We start from the raw sequence: 26,343 nt of genomic DNA, 5'->3' as shown, positions 1-26,343 counted from the left end.
AGCACCAAGGTGTCCACCAGGCAGGACTGCAGACCGCCCGCGGACAGCGCAGACTCGACCGAACTGAAGTAGGCGCATGTCAGGAAGATGACGAAAGCTAATGCAGGCACAGGGCTCACCACACACCAGCTGCTGTTCTAAGTGTCTTACACACACTCAGTTCATCCGTATGGCAACTCAGGCAAGTGAGGAAACGGAGGCACCGAGCAGTGCAGGGACTTGTTCAAGGTCACACAGCTAGTAAGTGCGCAAGCTGGGATCCAAACCAGGTAGGTGGTTCCACGGTCCTGCCCACTGACATCTGCTACCCTGGGCCGCCTCTAGAAGGCAACCTGAAAGGTTTTTGCGTGCCATCGTCGGTCAAGAGCAGGAGTCTCCGAAGGGGAGAGACCACATGTCCCCGGGAGCACAAGGCAGCCAGGGCAGGGTGGGCAGCACCTATGAGAACTTTTATTTATGGTGGTTTTTCTATGACTGTTTCCTCACTCCTGCTTCCTCTGTCCCCTCGTGGGTGAGTGAGCAGTCGATGGGCTCCTAAACCAGGGCTGCCAGAGCCAGCAAGAGGAGTGTGCCCTATTTCTTTCTCCTACATCTCTTTTTATAACTGTGAGCGTCACCCGACGGTCCATGGGGCCTGCGTCCTGGGTGTCCCGCCGCAGGAGGGGCAGCCCGTGCTGACTGAGCTCTAGCCAAAGTTGCATGATGCCTGTCCATCGAAAAAAATGAAGAAAGAAATCCCGCTTTGCCGCCGTGGCTCCTCCTGACGTTTACCGCGCGTTTGCTCTGAGCCAAGAAAGACAGCGCTGTTCTGAGCGCTTTGCCTGCCTCCACTCCCTGGATCCCCAAGAACTCCTAAGGGGTTCTGCCATTATCCAGACTTCTCAGAGGAGGAAACTGAGGCAAAGGAGTCCCTCCACACAGAGGGGGCTGGCTCGTCCACGCACTTCCATGCTATTGCAACATACTGCCATTTCCTTGTGCTTAGTCGAATGGATTTATGGATTAACTTATCTGGTTTTAACTAAACCTGTCTCACAACTAGAAAGGACAAATGGCTTCCACAGGATCAGGTCCCAGAAAACCACAGATCAGATGTCAAACTCCTGATGCAGACCCAAGCACACAGCAAGACAGTGGCCCAGAAAAGACACCCCCTCCTCCCAAAGCAAGTCCTTTGCCAGCCATGTTCCAAGAGAGGCAAAGCCCTCTAATCAGATTGACAAGAGGTCAAACAAAAAGATCAGGAATGATCAGAACGGGCATCAGAAACAAGGATCGGCAGCCGCTGTCGCTCACTGCAGACGGGGCCCTAACTCACACTGCCCCCAGAGATGGCACTACTGGTGGCAAGAAGCCAAGGCAAGTAGCTTCACTGTTCGTCATTATTTTTTTCTAGCTAAAACATTTTATTTTCACAAGTCACCTTGAGGATGAAACTGTATTTAAAATCCCTTCTACTGCACAGAAAACCCCTTCATAGTTTTCCAAAGAACATTCACTTTTCACACTTCGCTTTACCTTCAAAAATGACACCAGAAGGTAACTTCAGAGATATTATTACTAAAATTAGACAACGAGGGGGAAATAAAACCAAGAGAGCAAGACAACCTAGCCTGACACGGGGTAGTCTGTAAGTTATAGTGCTGAGCTTCAAAACCAAGTCCCTGTGCCTCAGTTTCCTTATCTGTAAAATGGGAATAATAACAACACCTCCCTCCTAGTGTTGGATGTGGAACAGCTACTCAATAATTGCCAGCAATTCGTATTCGGGGTCACTTCATTTCCTCCTGTAGTGATCAAAATAAAGGCCATTCTCGAATTGTAGATTTTTCTGGGACAAAAGGTACCCCAAGAAGTTTAGTTCCTATTTCCCTGGGCCCTTACCAGAAAGAGGCAGCTGGAAATCACTTCTGCTCTGGCTGCCAAGTTGCTTGCTCAATACCCTCTCCGCAGGGGCCCACGTGAGAAATGTCTTTTCCAGCTGGTTTCCAGGAAACTCTCTCTCTCCCAGAAGAACTGTTTTACTTCTTCCTTTTTGACGATAAATGTTAAGGAACTTATGTGTCCTGTTCTTTTCACCTTGTCTTCCAGGACGCTCAAAGTCCAAAGAGACAGATGCTTAAATGGGTCAACAGTACTCGCTCTTTACGTTAGCACATTTGCTGAAAGTGGCCATGTGACCACTTCTGGCCAATGAGACGAGGAAGTGTCTCTGGGGCTTCTGGGAAAGGTCCTCCTCTGTTGGGGAGAAGAGCTGCCTTCCACTGCCCTGGCTATGCCCTTGTCTCCCCCTGCTCCGGACATACGATGCCGAGAGCTGCTGCCGTCCTGCAGCCACGAGAGGAAGGCCAACAGGACCACAAGAGGCCAAATCAGAGTTCTGACATCATGAGGCTGAATCAAGAGTCCTTAGAGAACACATCCTAACAGACACACCTGATGACCAGCGATGTTCGGTTGTGGGAAACAGAAACCAAGCTATATGTTGTAATTAAGCTTAGAGAAAACAGAAGAGGCAGAAATCCAGGCCGGAGCTCCCAGCAAACCAAGAACACTGCAGAGCTGCCCCTGCAGAGAGCCACTGCCTCTGCGCCATTGGGGAAAGGGAGAATCAGAAGAGCACCTGCCTGAGCTGATACTCCAGGACAACGCCAGCCAACCTGGCTGCATCCAGGCCCTCAGGAGCTGTTGCCTCAACTGTCGGCTGCGAAGCCATCCTGTCCTGCTAGATACACAGCACCGCCAACAAAAAGAACGGCCCGAGCCCTGCCTCCTGACACCCGGGAAGCTGGAGTCTGGCCCCCTGCAAATGCTACTACAGAAAGCCAACATGACCCGGGCTGTGCTTTGCTGCAAAACAGCACGAGGGTGGCCTCCACCCAGCTGCGCCTTCCAAATGTCAAGCAGCTGGGTCTGATCCTGGCCAGTGATATCCCAACCCCGAGCCACAAGGGGGTCGGAGAAAGGCAGTTCTTCGTTCTCCAGTCTCGGCCCGGCAGGAAGGCCCCGGGGAAGGGGGGAGGGGGCATGGCAAGCACTAATCCACAATCCCCACCTCTTTCCTGAACACCGGCCCCTCTCCTCTCTGCAGCCAAACCCTCAGCCTCCTAGCGATACAGCCACATTTCAGATTTCCCCACACAGGGAAAAGTGGAAATCCCAAACACAGCACATGCCAGAAAACCCAAAGGCAGATGATTCAGAGGACAATCTGTGTCCAGAGAGTCTTTGATCTTTGCTCATAATCTCCCATTCCAGCTGTATTTACTCTGATATTGATTTTTTATTTATTCAGATTTTCCCATTTCCTTCTACGGATATGTAGGAAATCTCTAATAATCTAAGGAAGATGGGGAGGTTTAAACAAATAAACTACACACAATCAGAAGCTCTCAAGAATCCCATCCCCTAAGAATCATGATGACAGTAATATCAAGATCTACCATGTACTGAGCACCTACTATGTTCAGAGAAGTTAAGACACTGACCTAAAGTCACTCAGCAAGGAAGTGTCAGCATCAGATTCCTGTCCTGGAGTAGACCCTTGACCTTGGTATCAAAAAATCAAAGGCCATGCCCTGGCCGGTTTGGCTCAGCGGTTAGAGCGTCCGGAGAGACCCGGGTTCAATTCCCACTAAGGGCATGTACCTCGGTTGCGGTTTTTCCCCAGCCCTGGTTGTGTCATGCGGGTGGCAGCCACTCGATGTGTCCCTTTCACGTCGATGTTTCTCTCTCTCTCTCTCTCTCTCTTTCTCTCTCTCTCTCCCTCCCTCCCCCCCTCCCTCCCACTCTATCTGAACAAAAAATGGAAAAATGTCCTCGGGTGAGGATGAAAAAAAAAAAATCAAAGGCCTAAGGGCACCAGGCAGATAAGGCAACACGTGAAAGAGGATGGGGAGAGATGGAGAACGGTGGAGACTGAGGAAAACCGGAGGCGCTGGTGACTATCACCGTGGAAAATAGGGGGCCCATGTTACTGATTTTCCAAAGGAAACTTGAAGTATAAATTTGTATGTGGACTTAATTGAAAAATAATTAAACAATTTTTTTACAAACACCTTGTAGGCCAAAGTATGCTACAGGTTGAATCTGGTGCCCAGACCAAAGTCTGCTCCTGTGCCCTGTGCCCCTCCCCAACCCAGAGGGCCCCTCCTGCCCCAGGCTCACCTCCCAGCCTTCGATGTGGGACTGCAGCTGCTCCAGGGCCTCCAGCTTCTCCATCTGCCGCTTGGTCTCATTGATATTGGAGCACACGGTTTTCATGGCCTGCAGGGCGCTCTGGACTGCGGGGTGGTCCGGGTGCTTCCCGGGGGTCCTCTTGGCTAATTCCTAGGGAAGAAGTGAGAGCAAGAATAAGAGACATCAACCCAGAGGGCACCAAACATGGCCTCCAGGTCGCCCAGCCTGGGCCAAATCCCAGCTCTGCTATGTGAAAACTGTGTGATCTGGGGCTGGAAAACATCATCCATTCATTCATTCTCTCATTCATTCATTCATTCATTCATTCATCCATCCAATAAATGTCCCTTGAGCACCCCCTCCACAGCAAGCAGTGTTCTAGGGTCTGGAGATAAATTTGTTAATAAAGCAAGACAAAAATTCCTCACCGGGTGGATATTATGTTCTATAAAGGAGATCAGCCAAAATAAAGAAAAATCAAGTATATAATTCAATGTCCGGCCGTGATAAATACTATGAAGACGAAGCAGAACCAGGAGACTAGAGGGTCTCAGGAAAGGAGCTGTTCTTAAACAGGGAGGTCAAGAAGACCCTCTGAGGAGGGGCCATCTGGACTGAGGCTCTGGCAGAAGCGAGGGAGAGAGTCCCGCAGAAATCTGTGGGGAAAGTGTGCTGGGAGAGAGAACAGCAAATGCGAAGGGTCTGAGGTGGGAGCATATGTGGAAGGAAACAAGGAACAGTGAGGAGGTAGTGTGGTGGGAGTGGAATGAATGAGAGGGAAAGAGAGAAAGAAACAGCACAGAGCCAGGACAGAGAGATCCGTGGGTCAGGGAGGGAGTCACTGATACTGCCCCTGCTCATCAGCCATTTTCCCATCTGTAAAATGGGTAGAAAAAATATCTTGCCTTGGGGTGCTGGGTGAGAAAGGTGAAAAGATTAAGAAATACAAATTGGCCATTACAAAACGGTCAGAGGGATGCAAAATCCAGCATAGAGAATGTAGTCAATAACACTGTAATAACTATGCATGGTGTCAGGTGGGTGCTAGACATATCAGGGGGATCCCTTCATAAGTTATATAAATGTCTACCCACCGTACTGTACACCTGAAACTAATATAAAATAACATGACATGTCAACTGTAGATGAAAATAAAACACCTTGCCTTCCCAGGGACATGGCAGGGGGTGTAAAGAGGTTGGTTGGGGCAGACCTCTGACCCACGAACCTCCCCCCATCGCAAGCACAGGCAGGGATATTCCAAAGGTCAGGCCAGTCTTAATCAAAGGGTTTCAGCCATCTACTAAGTGTGATGAGGGAGGAACTGAGGAGGAAGACATTAGCCAGACCTGAAGATATCAGGGAAGATTTTCAGGCTGAATCACTCCAGCAACCGTGCCAGCAAACATACATTTCTATAGTCACGGGACCTAGACAAGACACTCCCCCAAATTAGGCTCTTCGAACACAAAACGCCTGAGCAGGGCAGACCTTGGGGAATCCCTAGAAAAACTGAGGACAGAGAAGAAAAGGGAGTGTGCCTGGGGCCACCCCGCAAACAGTAGTGGAAGCCCCTCCAGAGCCAGGCTAGTGACCCCTCCCCGACATCCGCCCCGCGAGCCCTGTGGTTTCACAAGCAGGCCTGAGGTGAGGCCTTCCTGGAAGAGAGGATACCAGAGTACAAGAACCCAGAGTTCTGAAAGGTCCCTCGTCGCTCTCGCTCCCCTCCAACCAAGCTTTTTACCAAAAGGGAACCACGGGTGCAGACTGTGGGCGGCCCCGTCACACCTCAGAGGTGTGAGCCGTGTCCACAGCAAGGCCACAAGAGGCAGCCTGGGACACAGGCCCTCGAACTCGGGGGTTAGCCATAAGAAGACAGATCCACTAAATCACGGTGTAAAATCAAAGCAGGGTTTGTCACTGGGAGAAGTGACAATATCCATCATTTGCTGTGACTCGGAGGGTGGGGGAGGCCCAAATGGAGACAAGGCAGTTGGAAAGCCATGCTGTCCCCTCCACAAAGAGAAAAGGGCAGCCCATGAGAGTGGAGGGTGTCACCAATGAGGGCAGGATCAACAGAGGACACCCACTTACTGAGGACGCTTGGGCCAGCTCCAGGCTCTGCCCAGAGACCTCTGCCAGGTGCCACCATCCAAGCCCAGGAGGCCAAGCTGTTATCTCTATGTAGCATCTTCCTGCACTGGCAGTTCTGGGTCCCCTCATGCCATATCTAGGGTGACAGCACGATCCAAGTGAAGAGGCCCTGAGAAGACCCACCACCATTAAAGAAAAGAAGAAGCGAGAAACATCTGGAAGTCCAAGAAAACCCAGAAGTGAAAAGCTGTCCAGCACAGCAAAGGAAACCTCCAAGCCTGCAAACTCCATGGAAATTTCATGCAAATATATTTCCAGTTTTAACAGTTTCAGCCCCTGCTGCAAGGCTGGGAGAACTGTAGCCCCACAGCTTAGGAACTAATGGAGGAAAAGAAGTAATTCATGGGTCTTAAAAGCTCCATCCTTCCCCCGGGAGAGGTAAGGGGAAGTGTGGGACGAGAGCTCAGGACTGGGAATTCATGTCCTGGCTTTAACCAGGACATACTATGTGACCTCAGGCAAGTCGTCCCCCCTTTCTGAGCCTAGAGCTCCTGGCTACGCAATGCAAGGACTAGATCAGAGCCCAGGTCACAAACCAGGTCCCATAGGCCAAATGCCATTGCCCGCCTCTCAGCAAAGGAGAAGCTCTGGCCCCCCGGGCCGGTGTTTCTACCTAACAATAACAGTTGGCCTGAACGACAGCCACCCCCTTAGATGGGACATGTGCTCTACAGTGTGCCACAGTACCCCCCACTGAGTTTCATCTAATCTACTCATTTCTTGTACATGCCCTGAAGGTGCTTGTGTTTGACATCCTGGATTGATAGATGTCCACTAACACTAAGTGGTAGGGTGTCAATGGCTCTACATCCAATTTCCAAAGGAGGCCAAGCACAGCTCACTACAAAAGTCTACACCCTGCACTCCTAATTTCAGGCTCTACAGAGGCATTTCTCAAGAAGAGAGAGTAGAATTGTGAGAAATGATGGTGGTGGTGGTGGTGGTGGTGGTAGCTATAAATTTCAATGTAGTAGAAGCAAAATAAAAAGGAATAAAAAGAAAAAGAGTTACTAAACCAAAACACACACACACACACAGAAACTATGCAAAATAAAGTAAGAAAGGGAGGGGAAATAAAAATAAAAAAGAAAGATGATAGAAATAAGTTCAAATGTATCAATAAATACAATAAATACAAGCGCACTAAACCCTCTAGTTAGAAGATAGAAATTGAAAGATCAGATTTTAAAATTCTAACTTTATGCAGTTTACAAAAGAAGGACCTAAACCCTAAGGATAGAGAATGGTTGGCGATGAAACAAGATATATCATGAAAATACTAATCAAAAGAAACCCACTAAAGTTCTATGAATGTTGGGCAAAATAGACTTTGAGACACTAAAAATAGCCAACACTTACTAAGCACTTTACAGGTATTATTTCATTTAATTTTTCACAATAACCCACTACCAAGGCACTGTCTGACAGAGGAAGAAACTGAGGGACAGAGGGTTTAAGTCACTTCTCAAAATGGCAACACTAATAAGTTCAGGAGCTGGAATGAATAAAAATAAAAATCACTACAATTTTAGAGTAGCTAACATTGACCAAGCATTACTATCTACCTAGTAATATGCAGAGTATTCTCATGAGTTTTCTCATGCACTGTCTTTGCAGTAAGCCTGGGAGGCAACTACCATCCACATTTTGCAGATGATGCAGTGGACGCACAGAGAGGTTAAGCTACCTGTACTTGGTCACACAGCTAAGAGGTACAACCAGAACCACACAGAGCAGGGCAGAAAGCAGAATGCAGGCAGGACTCCCAGGAAGGGAGATCTTGGAAGGCTCCTTGGAAGATCGGGTATACAAGCTTGGCTTTGAAAGGGAGAAAGCACCCTGAAAGAGGGGGCTTTGTTCCTTGAGCTATTGCTCACTACACAGGAAGAGCCTGAATTGGGGGCAGTGCAGGTTGAGATGCTGGAGCAGTTGTGGGCAAGGTGTCAGTTATCAGCCCAAGAGGCAGGATGGAGGGTAGGCACTGTGGTTGAGTAAGGATAGGAACTTGGGCAGAGAAGGCCACACTGCAGAGACCTCTGACTTCCGGTGCCTTCTCAGCTAGATGATGACAGTGCCAGATCCATGACAGATGGAAGGCTCATTTCATAACATCACAGTCAGATGACAACGCCAAAGAGATGACCGAAAGTACCCAGGATAATATAGAAAACTCCGGCAAATCAATACAAAAACAACTATCCAATAGAAAATAGGCACAATTCTCATAAAATGTACCCCCCACCACTGCTACCACCCTAGTCCAGCCATCTCCTACCTGGACCACTGCAGTCAACTTACTCCTGGTCTCCCCACTTCCACTCTCACTACCCAGAGTCCATTCTCCACATACAGCCAGAGGGATCCTGTGGGAACTAAGTCAGATTGTGTCCCTCCTCTGCTCAGAACCTTCCCATGGCACCCACCTCAGTCACAGAAGACAAAGAGCCTACAATGGCCCACAAGGCCTTAAATATTCTGGGCCCATCACCTCTCCAACTTCCCTACTCTCTCCCTCATATCTCTGGCCCCTTGCTGTTCCTCAGACACATTTCTTCCTCAGGGCCTTTGCACTGCCTGTTCACTCTGGCTGGAAGACTTCCCCAATGTACCTTCCCCATCTCCTTCTGGTCTTTACTCAAAGGTCACCTTCTCAGTCCATCACTCTGAGCCTGATACACTTCTCTCCACAGCACCCATTCCATCTAAACAAGCACATACATTTCCTATTCATTTGTTGTCTGCCTCTCCCCAGCAGAACATCAGAACACACAGGTAGGGCTTTGGGTAGTTTTTTTCACTTTGTTATCTCCAGCACCTAGTACAATGCCTGAAATGTAATAGTTACTCAATAAATAGTTGGTGAATTAATAAATGGCTTCAAAAACCCTAGACACTGTACCACCAACTGTGGCTCTCTCTTGGATACAACCGGGGAGACTGCAAGAGATTGCTAAGTAAAATCCACTGTGTGATTCACTGTGTTTTAGTGCTGGCCTCTCCCCTCCCCCACTCTACCCACCCCACATAAAGTTTTCTTGTGTGTCACCTAAAATCCTTTGGAGAGCTGGTGCACATCCCATGTTCTGGGAAACTTCCCTTTTCCAGCCATCCTCCTGCACCAAGAATTGAGGCCAATACCTCCTTAATGATAGACTATGTCCATCCCCAGGGGCACCACACTGCTACCTACCAAGGAGACAGATAACTACGAAACGGCAAGGTCCTCACACTGAGCGTGGGCGACAGCTGCATCCCCCACAGAAGGGCGTGGAAGGTAGAGAAGACACCGGAGACGGTGCAGAGCCCTGAGGCGATCCCCTGGCAGCCACTCTGCACACAGTGACCCTGCAGCAGCTGTCCCAAACAGATGGGGTGGCCTGTTTGGCCCCCAGATGTTTGACAAGTTCTAAGTCAAGTTGGCATTTGGAAATCGGGAGCTTTCACATGAAGTCCCAAGTTCTGGGTTCAGAAAGGGTTGACGACACTGGAATAACACTTCTATAGGCAACTAGGAGGCACCTACTGTGTGCCGGGCACCGTTCTGGGCTCTGGGGAAGTTTCCTGGGTAAATTCCCAAATCCCTGCCCTTGGGGAGCAGGTGTCTTAATGAGGGAGATGGAACATTAATGCATACACCATGAGTTATAGGAGAGAGTGGAGCTTGCAAGAGGTGCTGTAAGGGAAAATGAAAGCAGGGTGAGGGGCAGAAAGGGCAGAGACAGCTCTTCCACAGCTCAGTGGTCAGAGAAGGCCACTCCAAGGAGGGGACATCTGAGCAGCAGAGGTCTGACAAGATCAGGAAGTAAGCCTCAGGATATCTGGGGTAATACTGTCTCAAACAGAGGAAACAGCAAGTGCAAAGGCCCTGCGGCACGATCCTGGCTGTTGTGTTAAAGGAACAGCAAGGAGGTAAGTGTGGCTGGAACAGAGCGAGAGAGGGTAGGGGGATTCAGGGGTCAGAGAGGAAACATGGATTAGAGGTGTCACACCCTGTAGGTGGCAATGGTGAGAAATTTGATTTTGATCTGAGTGACCAGGGAGCCACTGGAAGGTTCTGAGTAAAGAAATGATACGAACGGACTTAGGTTTAACTGCTGAGTTGAGAAGAGACTGTAGAGGACAAGGGTAGAGGCAGGGAGACCCACCAGGAATGGAGACAGTGGCCCAGGAGAGAGGTGAAGTGAAGGAGTTGGAAGACCTGGACTCTGGAGAGATCTGTAAGTAGAGCCGACAGAACTCCTTAAAGGACTGGGTACGGGGCGGGTTAGAGATATCTCCCAGGTTTGGCCTGAGCAACTAGAAAAAAGAGAGGCCATTTACAGAGATGGGGATAAGGGCATAGGGTGGGAGAGGAGACAGGACTGGAGGAAGGGGCGAGCCAAGCATTTGGTTTGGGACGTGTTAGGGAGAGGATGCCTGTTAGACATCCAAGCAAGAAGCTTAGTGGGCAGAAGAAAAGTCCCGCCCCCGGTTAAGGGAAAGATGCAGGCTGGAAGTCATCAGCACAGAGATGGAGTTTAAAGCCATGGGAATTCTGCACAAAAACGTGTAGGTGAAATGTTCATCACAGCACTGTTCATGACAGCCAAAAAGTGGGAACAACCCAAATGTCCATCAACAGATGAATGGATAAGCAAAACGTGGTCTACCCAGACAATGGAATATTATTCAGCCATAAAAAGCAATGAGGTTGTGATCCATGCTCTAATGTGGATGAGCTTTGACAACACTGTGCTAAGTGAAAGAAGCCAGACACAGAAGGTTAGCTATTATACGATTCCATTTAGGTGAAATGTGCAAAACAGGCTATTCATAGAGACAGGAAATAGATGGGTGGTGCCAGGAGCTGGGGGGACAGGGGGGAAAGGGAAGTGCCTGTTAATGGGTCCAGAGTTTCTTTTGGGAGGGATGATGAAAATATTTCTGAAATTATTATGGTAATGGTTGCACAACTTTTGAATATATTTTTAAAAAATTTTTAAAAAAGACGAGAGTGAATGAGGCCTCAGGGGAGTGAGTCTAGAGTCAAGGCCCCAGGACTGAGGCCTGGGGCCCACCTACGCTTGGAGGTCTAGAAGGTGAGGACCGAGCAAAGGAGACTGAAGGGGTTGGAGAGGTAGAAGGCAAAGGGGAACAAGGGGACTGGAGTGCCAGCTGCCCCCTTTAGACAGATGTGCCCCCCAATTTGCCCCCGGCCTGCCTCCCCCACTTCCAGCATGCAGCAGGCAGGTCCCCGTGGGGCCCAGTCCAAGGCCAAAAGCCCTGAGATCTGTCTTGCTCATGACTATGGATCCTAAGCCACACCAGCGGCTGGTGCACAGGAAGTGCCCCAAAGACATCTGCGTACCACCAGGAAACATCTAGAAGGGTCAGTGACCATCGGCCTCACCTTGGGCACCTGCCATTTGAGCACCAGGAGCACTGCCCCAAACCTGAATCATTTCCCTGGAACCGTCGATGGAAAACTCAACAAAGCCTGAAAATGCCAACTGTCTATGCCGGGCCTGGGCTGAAGGCTGAAATAGAATGTTCCGGCTATTCTTAGGCAATGTTCAAGTTCAGCTTTTTGGGGCTGTTCCCAAAGAGGCTTTTATTCTCGCCTCTTCCCTCTTCCCACCCAGGATCCTCAATCCTGTTTGCCTACTCAATTGAGAGTTCAGCTCAAACAAGTGGGCTCACAGGGCCACAGGGACATCTGCGAGGGCGTCAGAAACAGAGGGGCCGGAGGGGGGGCACTGCCCCCAGCTCATGGGACTGTCTTTCAAAACCCATTGGAAAATGTGACAGAAAGGAGGAACTTAGGAGGGGTATGAAGAATTCCCCTCCATCCCAGCTGTTTTCTGATGCAAACATTCCAGCGGTGGGTGCCAGAGGCCGGACATCTGAGCGTTCGGTCAGGCGGGCAGCATGGCATGGGCCCACAGGAATCTGAGTCCCCGCTGGCTGGTCCCCCCATGCTCTCCGAGCCTCGATAAACACAGCTGGGGACGGAGGAAACTGGGCCTGTAAACAGCCATTTGGTCAGGACAGCAAACCCACAGCCCGGCTTCATCACCATTTCCTATGGGCAGTTATCCCGACTTCGGTTGCTGGCCGGGTCTGTCCCTCTCTCTCTCCTCTTCTGGGAATCGGGAGCCCAGAAATCCTGCCAGAGCAAACTTGGGGCCCCTGGGGCTGAGCAGGCCTCAGACATGCATGGGCCTCACATTGAGAGCTGGAGCCCACCCGTAAACACAGGTCCAGCCCCACTGGCTGTTAAAATACGTTATGGAAACTGCCTCTCCAAGTGCATGCTGGGATCCCAGACTTTCCCAAGATCCAGAAATCAAAGGGTTACTGAACACCCAGGGAACCTCAGCTGGTGGTTCTTCTAATGGGTCAGACGTTTAAGGTTTTAAAACTCAGGAAAGGAGGAGCAGACCAGTCACCAAGCCATGAAACACAAGGTCACTGACCTTCCCAGATTCCCCACTGAGGGAGGTGAGAAGGTCAGTATCTGCAATGCCCCGCGCTTTGGCAGCTTTACCATCTCAAAGTGCTTCCTCAACAGGCTGTGGAGCTGATAGGGGAATTCTAGAATCGACAAATCATGGTTCCTCCTCATTACCTAATGTGCGGCCTTGAGCAGGTCCTTCCTTTCTCTGTGCCTCATCTCTACAATGGGGATCATCGGACTGCCTACCTCATCAAGTTGCTCTAAGAAGCAAAGTAAATAAGTGTCTCATCATCGTAACAACCTCATCAGTACTATTAATACAAACTATGTATTACAGATGAGAAACTGAGGCATGGAGAAGTGACTGGCCCAAGGTCACAACACTAGTAAGAGGCAGAGCTGGCATTCAAACCCAGGCAGACTGCGGCTGCAAAGCGTGGCTCCAACCCAGGGGTCAGCAAACTTCTTCTGTGAAGGTCCAGAGAGTAAATATTGTAGGCTTTGCTGGCCACATCCGGTCTCTGTCACACAGTCTTCTTTGTTTTCTTGGTTGTTGTTTTGTCCCACAACCATTTAAAAAATGTAAACAGCATTCTTAGCTCACGGGTTGTACCCAAATAGGCCATGGGCTAGATGTGACCCACAAGCCACCGTTTTGCTAGCTCCTGTCTGAAGCCAATACAGAACACTACCTCTTTAAATGCTCCCAACTAATTCACGTGTGGAGGACACATCACACAGGTCAAATAAAGAACATGGGCAGATCCAATTCAGTCCACAGGCTACCACTTACCAGTTCCACATGGAGCTTCTCCTGCACCAAGGTGAAGAGCTGAACTATGTATGGCATTGCCAACATTCATTTGGGAATCCAAGTGGCTACAAGAACCACTGTAGAAAGCACTTTTGAGATCCCTGGGAGGGATAAAGAGCAGCAGGCCAGAGGAGGTGTGGGGAGAGCTATGTCCCACTTCCCATAGGTGCACACGTTAGGGGCCTGTGTTCACAGGCAAAGCCAATGACCCCAGGGTATGGTCCGGCTCAGAGGCTCAAGCGTCACCCACCTTATCCAGTAGAAAGTCAAGCTGAAGAATTCCCTAGTACTTTTTCCCTCCCCTCTCCCTTCTAGCTCATGGAGCAAGGATGCACGTGTCTCCATGGAGCAGGTGTGTGAATGAGGCACTACCAGCCAAACCAGCAAGGACTCCAGGAACAGCTGTCAGACACAAGGCCTTGAGGATGGAGCCAAGGCAGGCTCGGGTCAACAGCCACCGTGTCCAAGGGCTGAAAACCCTGGCTGAGAGCAGCAGATGGTGACACAGCCATCTGCCCGCCTGGAGGTCTACCCAAAAGCCAGCTCTGAAGCTGAGAATTAAGACTTCTTGGGCCCCCACACAAGCAGCAAATCTTCCCCTGGTCTGCCTGACCAAGACTAAGCCAAACGTGGCTGGACAGCAAAGGAAACAGCAGTATGTGGATGCTGTGGTTTGCCCACACGGCATCTGCCCACCCTCTTCCACAAATAGCCCAAATTTTGGTGAGGAGGGTTCAGTCTGTCCCCCTCACTAGGCTTTTGGCCTGTGGAAAAATGACTGGTGGGAGGTTGGAGCACATGACACAAATCTAAGCCAGTTAGACATCCCTTGCTCAGAGTAACTGGCTAGGTGTGAAGCACCCCAATCTCAGCCAATCAGAACACAGTATTGCCCTGCTCACTATCATTGGACCATGCTTAGCCAATCAGAGCCTAACACTGCCCAGCTCACAGTGATTGGGGTAAAGCTGAGCTCAAGTATATTGAAGGAGGAGAACTAGCACAAGCAAAGGCTTCACATCATTGGTTCAAGTAAAAGCACGGGAGTCAGGCCCAAATTATTCAGAATATCCCATCCTGCTGGCCACAGATGGCCAAAACCTGAATCACCTCAAGACTTTTCTCAGGGCTCCTAGAACAGAGGTTCACTCTTTCCCACTGTCCTTGAACTTGAGAGGCTGTCAGGCCACAGTAACTACAGCCCTCTGCTACCACACTGAAAATGAAGCCGGACATTCGAAAGCAGAACTGAACAAGGGAGAAAGAGACAGGGTCCTGGTAGGATCTAGCCCAGCCCAAAGCCAACAATGCCCCAGACTTCTCAGCTGCGTGAACTAACAAGTTGTATTTTATGATTAAGCCAATCTGTCACTTCAAACACGGGGAAAGGGGGAGGGTGCCGGTCTCACCTTGAGGAGGAGCGGGTACTTGCAGATCCTCTGAATCGGAGACAGCAGGTAGCCCTCCAGAGGGATGTCCGTGGTCTTGCGGCCTCCCAGAAGCATGCAGCTCTGCAAAGGGACAGGAGACCGTCATTAAAACTCGCCACAGACGGCAAAAGGATTAGACCACCCTCACACAGTCATGGGAAACACTCTCAAAACACAACTACAGACTTCGGAAGCAATTTACCAACACCCAGGAGAGATGGAAATGCATGTACAGGGTGGGGCAAAAGTGGGTTGCTGTTGTTCGCATGGAAAATAATGCAGTAATTAATAAATAATAATAGAAGAATGCACTGTGTTCTGCATACTCACAACTGTAAGCCTACTTTTGTCCCACCTTGTATTCAACAACTTAGCACAAGGCCTCCAGCAGGAGTGAGCCAAATCCTGCCCAGTCCCTATTTTGGTGATTAAAGTTTTATTGGGACACAGCCACTTCCACCTGTTTACATATTGCCACGGCTGCTTCCAAGCGATCACGGCAGAGCTGAGAGGTTGATAATGGAGACAGTAGAGTCACAAAACCTGAAATAGTTCCTGTCTGGCTTTGCACAGACAAGTTTGCCAATCTCTGGTCTAAGGAAACTTTCACATATACACACCGGGAGACAAGAGCAGAGACATTCAAAACGCCTTGTCCGGAACAGCAGAAAATGAGAAGCAACCTAAGTGTCCATCAATGGAAGAAGAGAAAAATATGCCTGCAGGAGATTTATACAATGGTGCACTGCACTGCGCTGACAATGGGGGAACTAGAGCTACGTGGCTGAATCTCAAAAACATACTTTTAAGCCAAAAAAAAGAAAGAGGATATGTATGGTATGAACCCGTTTAAAGCTTTTAAAGGTACACTAAGCAAAACTGGGCATTGTGTATAAAGAACAGGTCTGCAGTGAAATATAAAGACATGTATGGGAAAGAAATCATATACTGCTCTGGCCGGTTTGGCTCAGCAGTTAGACTATCGGCCCTCAGAAGGAAGGGCTGTGGGTTCGATTCCCGGCCAAGTGCACGTGCCTGGGTTGCAGGTTCCATCCCGGCCCTGGTCGGAGTCATGCAGGCCACAATCAATGTGTCTCTCTCACATTGATATTTCTCTCTCTCCCTTTCTCCCCCCCTCCCACTCTACCTAAAAATCAATAGAAAAATATCCTCGGGTGGGGATTAACAAAAAAAGAAAAAGAAAAGAAGTAATATACCAAGATCTAGTGGGAGTTACCTATGTGGACGGAGGGTTATAACAGGATTTGGAAAATGAACCCACAATCTTCAACTGTTACTGAAAACGTCTGATGTCTTTACTTGGAAGGTGGGGACGTGAGTGCTGGCGCAGGAACACCTGCATTTGGGCTTGCAGAGGAAAGATGGCAATTCGCCACCAGCTCCTGGCCACACCTGTCACCTCGCTCTCCACCTGCGGCCACCCACATCGGCATTTCCTTCATGCCAGCCCCCTCTGCTGTGCTCGATCGATGCCCCCTGCCTAAAATGCTTCTATTTCCCCCAATAACAATATTATTATTATCATCCACGACAGATAATATCATCCACACTGCCAGAGCTTCCGGTGTGCCCAGAAGGCCCTTGACGGCTCTACTCCTCACCGCCAACTTCCTATAACTAAACACTATTATTACTCCCATTTCCCAGCTCAGATACCTGGGGTTGGGGAGTTCTAGTGTTTCTCCTCCGGGTGACCTGAGAACAAGCGAGCCCTAGAGGTGGGATCTACACCCAGGCAGGCCGATGAAGGATCTGGGCTTGAAACGCTGAGGCCGGGCTCCCCTTAACCCAGCCCAGCTTCTTCCAGACCAGCTCCCCTCCCTATCTTCTCTCCGTTCCCAAGCTCTTTCCTCAGGCACCTCCGCAGTAGGGCGTTTCTTGCACGTGGCTAAAAACCACACGCAGGCATTGTCCTCTGCCCTGGAGAGCCTCCTTTTGGAGCCAGGAGGCTCCAACTTGAGAAACCGTGTTTCGGATGCCAGGAATCATGAGTTACAGGTCTGTGGTCCCCACCCACCATCCTCCCAAAGCCGCTCACAGTCGTGGGTCCTGAGGGGTGAGCACGTGCCCAGTGTATGCACGGATGAATAAATGAATGGGCGAACTAATGAATGAGCCCACTGCCAGCACACCCAGCAAAGAGCAGATCTCAGCCGTCCTCCTCAACAGCACGCTTGTAAACTGGCGATGAAACGGGACTCTTGGGAAAAGGGATTCCCACCCTATCTTTCATTCATTCTACAACTCACATCGTGTGCTTCCTGTGTGCCAGGCACCATTCCAAGCACGGGGGGAGCTTCCCAGCAAAGCAGACAAATGCCCTGCTTTCATCAGGTGAAAATAAGATCAGAGAACACTGACCATGTGCTCACCACGCACTAGGCACTGTGCCTCACGCTTCACCTATCGGTCACGTTCATCCTCACGGCCCTGGGGTGAGCGTGGACCGCTATGTCCCTATTACAGATGGGGAAACTGGCACAGAGAGCCCACAGGACTGGCTCAAGTCTCAGCCACTGCCTGTCAGGGATCTTCATGGCCCTCTCCTAGGAGAAGCAGACTCCCAGGGGCTCCGGGGTGCTGCTGTGGTGGGACCTGCATGCCCCCCACCCCCATGTCTAACCCTGGCACAGATGGGGGATCAGGGTTGCGGCAGCTGGGAGATGCCAGGCCCCACACTGCTCACACTCAGGCCTTTGTCCTCAGAGCCAGAACTCCCCACAAGCTGCCCTGGTGATGTCAGCTCTGGGCAGAGAGAGGGGAGTCTGGGGGTGGGGAAGGGCTTTCCAGAAGCCCCCAGGGCTGAGCCAAAGAAAGGCCTGTCTCTTTGTCCAGAATCAACGCGTTTTCGCAGGACTGGCACAGCCACCAACTAAGCTCGTCCCAAACCCCCTAGACGGTTGTTCCCGGTTATGTTCATTGTTTAAAGAGCAACACACACAGACCTACCATTCACTATTCTATTAGGATCGTACTCCAGGCACTACGGGAAGAACTTTTGAGGATTATCCCCTGAAACCTTCTAATTCACAGAATCGATTCAGGTGAGGGGCCACCTTCAACTTCCCGACTCTGGCAGCAGCGTGCCTGGCGCGGTCCAGGTCCTCCTTCCCATCCACACCCATTCCCTGGCGGACCCCCTCCAGACCCAGCACCATCCTGTCCACTGACCAGGCTCAGATTTATATCTCCAGACTCGCCCCTCCCTTCCCTAAACTCCAGACTCCAAGCCGATGCTTTACCCAAATCCCCACCTGGATGTCTCAAAAATGGCCTTTTTAAATGTTTTTCTCCCACTTGCTCCTAACCTAGCCTTCACCATCTAGGCAAATTTTAACTCGATTCTTCCAGCTGCGTGGGCCCCAAACCCTGGACTCATCTTTAACTCCTCTTGTTCAGTTATTCCCCCAAACCAACGACACTGCAAATCAGTCGGCTGTACCCTCCAACTCCCCATTATTCCAACCACCTCTTGCAGCACCAACACCCGGTCCTCACCGCCATCATCTTCCTGGACTGTGGCAGCAGCCCGGTAGTGGGTGAATAGTGTCCGCTGAAATGCCACACCCACCCAGAAGCTCAGAATATTGACCTAATTTGGAAATAGGGTCCTTATGGGGCTATTGTTAGTTGAACTGAGACATGGTCATACTAGATGAGGATGGGCCCTCCATCATCTGACGCGTCCTTGTAAGAGGAGAGGGCCATGTGAATGGGAGTCCTGCGTCCACAGAACACCTGGGGCCGCTGGACGCTGGCAGAGGAAAGGCAGGACCCTCTCCTAGAGCCTTGGGAGGGAGCAGGGACCTGCTGACACCTGACTTCAGCCTTCTGGCCTCCAGGATGTGAAAGAATAAATCCTGTTGTTTTAAACCACCCAGTTTGAGGCCATTGTTCATGGCAGCCCCAGGACACTTATACCAGCCCCACCTCCTCGCTTCTACCCTCACACTGCCAGGGGGCAGGCCTTTCAGAATGCAAATTAGTTCAAGGCATACCTTGGCTCAAAACCTACCCAGGGCTTCCCATCCCACTCAGACAAAAACTGAATATTCTATTGAAAGCACTGTCACGTGCTCCAGCGTGGACAGGTCTCACAGACGTTATGTTGCGCAAAACAAGCCTGGCACAAAAGCATCCTGTATGACTCCGTTCGTGAAAAATTCTAGGGCAGGCGAAATTAACGTTGGGTGAGAGAAATCAGCACAGAGGTTATCTCTGGATGCAGAGAGGGGCAAGCCGCAGAAAGGGCACAAGGAACCTTCCGCAGTGAAGGAAAAGATCTAAATCCTGACCTCGGTGTACACCTTCATGGGTGTACATGTATGTAGACATTCATCATGCTGTGAGTACATTCACTGCATGGATGCTAGACTGCAATAAAAGAGCTTTGTAAAGCCCTGGCCAGTTTGGCTCAGCAGTTAGAGCATCAGCCCCGCAGACCGAGGGTCTTGGGTTTGATTCCCAGTCCAGGGCATGTACTTGGGTTGCAGTTTCAGTCCCCGGCCCTTGTTGGGGTCACGTGGTCGGCAACCGATTGATGTTTCTCTCCCTCTTTCTCTCTCTCCCTCCTACTCTCTCTAAAAATCAATGGAAAAATATCCTTAGGTGAGGATTAACAAAAAATAAAAACAACTTTGTAAAAATCTCAGATTCTTTCCACTGTCTTAACGCTCCTTCATTATCTGTCCTTCCTTCCTTCCACTCTTCCTCCTTTTTAAAAAAAATTTTATTTGTTTTTATCCTCACCCGAGGATATTTTCACATTTATCTTCAGATAAAGCGGGAGGGAGAGAGGGGGGAAGACAGAGAAACATCGATGTGAGAGACACACATCGACTGGTTGCCACCCACACGACCCCAACCGGGACAGGGACAAACTGCAACCATGGTACGATGCCCTTAGAGGGAACTCTCTGGTCCGCAGGCTGATGCTCTAACCACTGAGAAAACCGGCCAGGGCTCCTTTTTTTTTATTTTATTTTATCTTTATTGATTTTAGAGAGAGAGACAGAAACATCGATGAGAGAGAACATCGATTGGCCACCTCCTGCATGCCCCCCATTGGGGATAAGGCCCACAACCTGGACATTGTCCTGACCAGGAATTGAACTGGCGACCTCTTGGTGCATGGGTCGATGCTCAACCACTGAGCCACACCAGCCGGGCACACTCTTCCTTTTATACTCTCCATTCCAGCAACCCTGCCTTCTTGCTATTCCTCAAACTCACTCCTACCTCAGGGCCTTTGCATTTACAGTTCCTTTACCTGGAAAGCTCCTCCCCCACCCCCAGGGACCTCATGCCCATCTCTCTCTCTCACTTTCATCCTTAACTTACTTAATTTTCTGCAGGGAACTTAATGCCACATGACATATAATGTAAATCTCCCCTATCTGAACAGCCACTCTTTAAGAGTAGGGACTTTTCTTGCCTTGGTCACTGCTGTGTTCCCGTACTTAGAATGATCTGTACCACACAGTAGGTGCTCAATAAAAAGTTGTTGAACGAGCCCTGGCCGGTTTGGCTCAGCGGTTAGAGCGTCAGCCTGCGGTCCACAGAGACCCGGGTTCGGTTCCCTCTAAGGGCATGTACCTTGGCTGCAGTTTGTCCCCGGCCCTGGTTGGGTCGTGTGGGTGGCGGCCACTCGATGTGTCCCTTTCACATCGATGTTTCTCTCTCTTCCTCTCTCTCCTTCCCGCTCTATCTGAGTAAAAAATGGAAAAATGTCCTGGGGTGAGGATAAAAAAAAAAAAAAAAAAAGTTGTTGAACGAATGAGTACCTGATCCCCATTTTACAGACAAGGAAACTGAGGCACAGAAAGACAAAGTTCCCGCCTCATCTTTCAGCTAGTGCACAGCACATCACATTATGAATGGAAAGCCAGAGTCTGTCTCTTCCCAACGCCTCAACATGAGATGGTGCTTCTGCAGGTGGCCAAAAGCGGGAGATGCCAGCAAGGAAGGAGACAGACGGCATGTGTGCTGGCACCCCACACGTCCTCCCTCCACCCAAGCTGGCCCAACCCAGCTGCTGCTAGAAAAGAGTACTTTGGCCCACCAGGAAGACTGCAGAGAGAGAGGAAGGAAGGACAGAGAAATTGAGGCCCTTCCCTTCCCACACATTTGCAAACACCTTCCTGCTTCCCAAGATACAGCAGAGCCCCAGGGGACACCCCAGGAGGGAGGGGCTCAGTGGGCAAGCCCAGAGCCTGGGTAGCATCCCTAAGCAGTGCTGCCTGAAAGTCGGCAGGTCAGTCACAGAACCGTGGTCCTGTGTGTAGTCTTACACGACATGACTTTACTTCTGCTTTTTGCCAAGACTCTTTTATGAGTGTAAGTGCAAAACTAGAAACATAAAGACACAGCTACCAGCAATGATGAAAAGCATCGGACCCGAGTGCTTGAGACACTTGCGACAAAACTGGCCATCCGCCAACCAACCTGCCCTTCCGCAGATGCTCACTGGAAGGGAGCCAAGCAACGTGAACTCACCAGTCAAGGAAACATACATTTCGGATCAAAATTCTGGAAAGACTTTGTCCGAGACTGTGCGTTAGGGAGACACGCAATCAAGAATTTTATTATATCGCTGGGCTCTCTGGACACACGGTTAACACTCCTTATGCCCTGTCAGTTGACTGTCCTTTTGTTTGCTGAATTCTGTATGTGCTGATGTGCTATCGGGGAATAAAACAGTATTGGGTCGGAGGCTGAGACTGAATGAGTAGGCAACTTAGAGGTGAAGGACCAGAATTCAAACCCTTGAGAAGCTCCATCATTTTTCAAATATGTACCCTTAGAAAGTCACTTAATATTTTAAAGTTATCAAAATCACCTTTGGCAAAAGCTTAAGGTGTCCCCAAACATATTCTGCCACAGCAACAGGATTTTCAGCGGGGCACACAGCTGTCCTACAAAGCCTACATTTCCCAGCCTCCCTTGCAGCAAGGTGTAGGCATGTGACTAAGTTCTGGCCAATGGGATGTGAGGAGAAGAGATGTGTGTGGCCCTTCCTTCCTACCTGTCCTGCATCCCACCACCTAAAGGAGGAAGTGAGAAGAGGTTTTCTTAGACCACATCAATGAGGGCACACCCTAGGGCCTTGGCCCCTGACACTGGAGCCCCCAGACTGACTCTCTATATCATGTGATTAACAGGGGAGAGAAATAAACGATTATCTTGTTTAAACCACTGTTACTGGGATGTCTGTAGAGCACACAAATGTACATCTTAACTCATACACAACAGACAGAGGCTGGTGGAGCGCCAAGGAGATCACACAGGGGAAGCTGCAGTTGTAAGGAAGACCATCAGGGATGTCTGCTGCTTTGCCTGATCAATATCCATTCCCGACTTACTCCCACCAATACAAACCAACTGTCCTTTAAGGATCCACCACACCCCTGGTGACAGGGTGTGGAGCTGACCCCGCCCTCCAGCTCCAGAAGTGACCAATCAAAACCCCAACCGATCCCTCTATCTCCAGCAGTTCAGGGATAAGGTCTTGAGCCAAGTGAGGTCGATGAGCATCAGACCCAGGATGTTCACCTACAGTTGGGAAAGAGGAGTTATCTTTATCCTGGAGCTGCTCAGCCATGAGCAGGTGTCAATGTGGAGTTGCTGAAGGCCACACTGATACCACTTGAGGAGAGCCTGCCCAGGAATGCCGCCAAGGCAGAGGAAAGCAGAGTCAAGAGACACGTTCCTAACGATAGCATCTGAACACCTAGATGCTGCTGTGCCTGACGCCGTCCCAGGTCTTAAACTTTCCAGAAAAATGAACCAGTAAAATTTTTTTTTTTTTTTTTTTTTTGCTTAAGCTAATTTTAACTGGATTTCTTTTGCTTATAATTAAATAACCCAAATAACACAGTCATTACTACTACCACAACCACTCTCATTAGAATCACTACTTCAGACTAGGAATTGGTACACTTGGCTCTAGGGCCAAATCCAGCCCTCTGTCTGTTTTTGTGAATCAAGTTTCCCTGGAATACAGCCATGCTCATTTCTTTACATATTATTTATGGCTGCTTTTGTGCTAAGACAGCAAAGTTAAGTCACTGCGACAGGGGCTGTATGACACAAAGGCAAAAGTATTCACTCTGGCCCTTTACGGGGCCAGAAAGCATCTGGGGATCCCTGCTTTTGACAGGTTCCTCTTGCTGAGGAAGGGAGCAGACAGCATGGGTCAGCACGGGGGTGCCTAGGGGTGCACTAGGCTGCAGCAAACAGGAGAGAGGGCCGGGACGACGGGTACTTACCAAAAGGAAGGCGCGCACAGTGGGGATCTTGTTCAGCTCCACCAGCAGCCGCAGGGCCTTCTCGTGGTTGCTGCAATATTCCTCGTACACGCAGAACTTGTCCTTCTGCAAGACAAGGACAGAACCTGAGACGGGTCACGCCAGGCAGGCAGACACTCTGAGATGTGCTGCCGACCGGGCCGGCAGGCGGAGGAGGAAAGGATCCAGAGAGACCCCAGACCCTCAGAGACGACAGAGCCTGAGAGATTTCGGGTATAAAGAGCTCCCACACGCTGCAGGTCGCTCAGCCTTCACTTTTGCCCCAGTTCTGCACCCATCAGTCTGAAGAACCTTCCAAGAAGCAGCATGGCCCAGGGTCAAGTGTACAGACTCGAGCCAGGTGGCCTGGGCTTGAACCCTGCTCTGCATCTCCAGCTGTGAACCTGAGCAAGTTACCTGACCTCTCCGTGCCTTGGTGCCCTCGCCCAAAAGCCAGAGTTAAGAACAGTCCCTAACTCGAGGGCTTGTTATGAGGACGAAAGGAGTTCAAAATGTGAGGGTTCAGCATACAATAAGTGCTCAATGAATGTCCAACTTTACTATTAAAACGTGAGTCAGACTGAGTCATGCCAATGGTAGTCTATTATACTAGGAATAAAATCCAGCATTTTACCAAGACCCTCAAGGGTCAGGTGAGCCTGCCTTTCTCCGACCTCATCTCAGCGGCCTGCCTACTCCTGAAATCTGCCAAGCCTGTTCCCACCTCCTGGCCTTTGCACTTGCCATTCTCTCTACCTGGCACACTCTTCCCCGAGGCCGGGCCGCTTCCCACCACTCGGGACGGCCGTCCTCTCAAATCGCACCTGCACCACCCTGGCTGGAGTAGCCACGCAGGTGTTCTCTCTCACCCCCTACCTGTCTTCACTTTCTTGTTTACCGGTGTCTTCCCACTTGGCAGCCAGTCCCTGAAGGCTGCGAACTGTCTTGTTCAGTGAATATCCCCAGATCCAGCATAATGTTCAGCACACAGCAGACGCTCAGTGAACACTTGCTAAGTGAAGAAACTCTGCACACCTACTATGTGCTACACTCTCTCTATATGAACCAGAAGAGTCAGGACCGGCTCTGGAATTTGGGGGAACAAGCAGATCTCTAGTGGCTGCCACAGAGCGGTGGCAGTCCTGAGGCGGGGGGACAGTTCCGTTGACCTCCAGATGCCCCTGGGCCCCTAAGTCTTCTTAGCAGGAAGCTCTCCACCAAGCATTTCTCGGTTCCAAAAATTTCACAGAACGCTGCCTCCCAACTGGCCAAACCCCAAACAAGGCCAAGGCCACTGGGGAGGAAGGGCTGGAGGGCCCCCACTTTGGTCTGGGAGATAGGCAGGAGACCCCAAGCAGCAAAGAAAGGAAGAGGTGGGTCTGTTAAACAAGCAGCTCATCTTGTTTCTAAACAAGCCGCCAGTCATCCTGCCGACAGACAGGTGGCTACAGGAAAGAGGAAACCAAAGAGGAGGGAGAGCGGGTTTCAGAATCACTCAGCCACCCCAACACACCCGGTGCTCTCTGGGGGCTCTGCGAGCAGCCTCTGAGCAGACAGCCCCACCCGCTGCTCTCCTAGAACGAGGGTGCACTCGTCAACCCCTCACAATAACCTGACATGACAACATGGGAAAACCAAGGGAAAGTCATGAGCCCATGTCGCACACCTAGTGGAGGGGCAGAACCAGGATCAATCTCTCTTAATGTCCATGCCAACATCCAGCTCAAGGTCACAGTGCAGGGTAGGGGTGGGAGCAGGAGGCAAAAACAGTGGGTGCAAATCCCGAGCCACAGATCCACAGACTAAGCTCCGGGGGGCACTGCAGCATAATGAAGTGCACAGTGACCCTAGAACCAGACCACCTGGGTTGGACACCCAGCTCCATGTTCCCTAAGTAGTGGGTGACCTTAGGCAAGCTTCACCTACTTATGCCTCAATTCCCTCATCTATAAAATGAACCTAATAGCAGACCCCCCTACACACACACACTGCTTGGGCTGCTAGAAAATTAAATAACAGTATATGTAAAACAAGGAGAACAGTGCCTGATACGCAATGAGCCCTTCTACATTTCAAAATACTCTACAAGTATTAGCTACAAACACAAACTCAGTCAACAAAAATGAATCAATAGGGGAAAATACCAAAACAATCAATGCCACAATTATCCAGAGTGTACACATCAGTGACAAACGACCATGATACGGGCTCCAAAGAACCATCAAAAGATCTGAAACATTGCCCAGATGGTGTGGCTCAGTGGTTGAGCATCGACCCCTGCACCAGGAGGTCACCAGTTTGATTCCCAGTCAGGGCACAAGCCCAGGTTGTGGGACCAATCCCCAGTGGGGGGCACGCAGGAGGTGGCCAAGCGATGTTTCTATCTCTCTCTCCCCCTCTCCCTCTAAAATCAATAATGAAAAAAATAATGATTTTTTTTAGGAGATCTGAAGCATTGTAGTGCTCCATGCTCCAAACACCACCACCAATATTGGTGAGCACAGAAAACACAGAGTCACCACCTACAATCTCCCCACCCACTGACACCCTGATACACTCATACACACAAGGACAGGGAGGAAGAAGAGGGGACCCCAGCATCCAGCACACTGCCAAGCAGAGCATTTTCTAACTCCACTTGTCTCCAATCAAGGCCACTGAAGCCTGGCCTGCAGAGGTTCCCTCGGCACAGATAAAAGGATGTGAGTGGGGCTGCCAGACACATCTGGAACCAAGGCTTCGGCTGTAGACCATGGTGAGGCGGAATGCAGAGAACAGGGAGAGGACTTTTCTTGTAGGGGACAGGACTGGCCTGTCGCTGGGCCTGCTCCTGCAGAGAAGCCTGCAGTGCTCCAGACGGAGGGCTCGTCCCACTCGTATGTAAGAAGCTTTAAGAAAACATTGTTCCGCAGCCAAGCGCCTGGGCTCTCCTGGATCTACAGACCCTACTTTTGGTATTGTTCAGAGATAAGACATCGGAAGCCCCCGGGATCACTGTCAACATTAACCTTGTAAGTGTAAGTG

At 50.2% G+C, this 26,343-nt stretch overlaps 1 protein-coding gene across 1 annotated transcript in view; it reads right to left on the bottom strand.

The window, feature by feature from the left end:
- PREX1 (phosphatidylinositol-3,4,5-trisphosphate dependent Rac exchange factor 1) overlaps positions 1 to 26,343 on the bottom strand; it is a 178,756-nt gene that overhangs the window by 68,769 nt on the left and 83,644 nt on the right. Inside the window, exons 4-6 of the mRNA XM_036245523.1 lie at positions 23,302 to 23,406; positions 14,993 to 15,094; positions 4,168 to 4,329 (exon numbers count right to left, since the gene is read on the bottom strand). Of these exons, the coding sequence (XP_036101416.1) occupies positions 4,168 to 4,329; positions 14,993 to 15,094; positions 23,302 to 23,406 (369 nt within the window). The remainder of the gene's footprint in view (positions 1 to 4,167; positions 4,330 to 14,992; positions 15,095 to 23,301; positions 23,407 to 26,343) is intronic.

Source organism: Molossus molossus, unplaced genomic scaffold (genome assembly GCF_014108415.1).
Source record: "Molossus molossus isolate mMolMol1 unplaced genomic scaffold, mMolMol1.p scaffold_m16_p_6, whole genome shotgun sequence".
NCBI lineage: Eukaryota > Metazoa > Chordata > Mammalia > Chiroptera > Molossidae > Molossus > Molossus molossus.
Note: the sequence above shows the minus strand (reverse complement) of the source record. Positions and strands in the feature narration are given on the sequence as shown.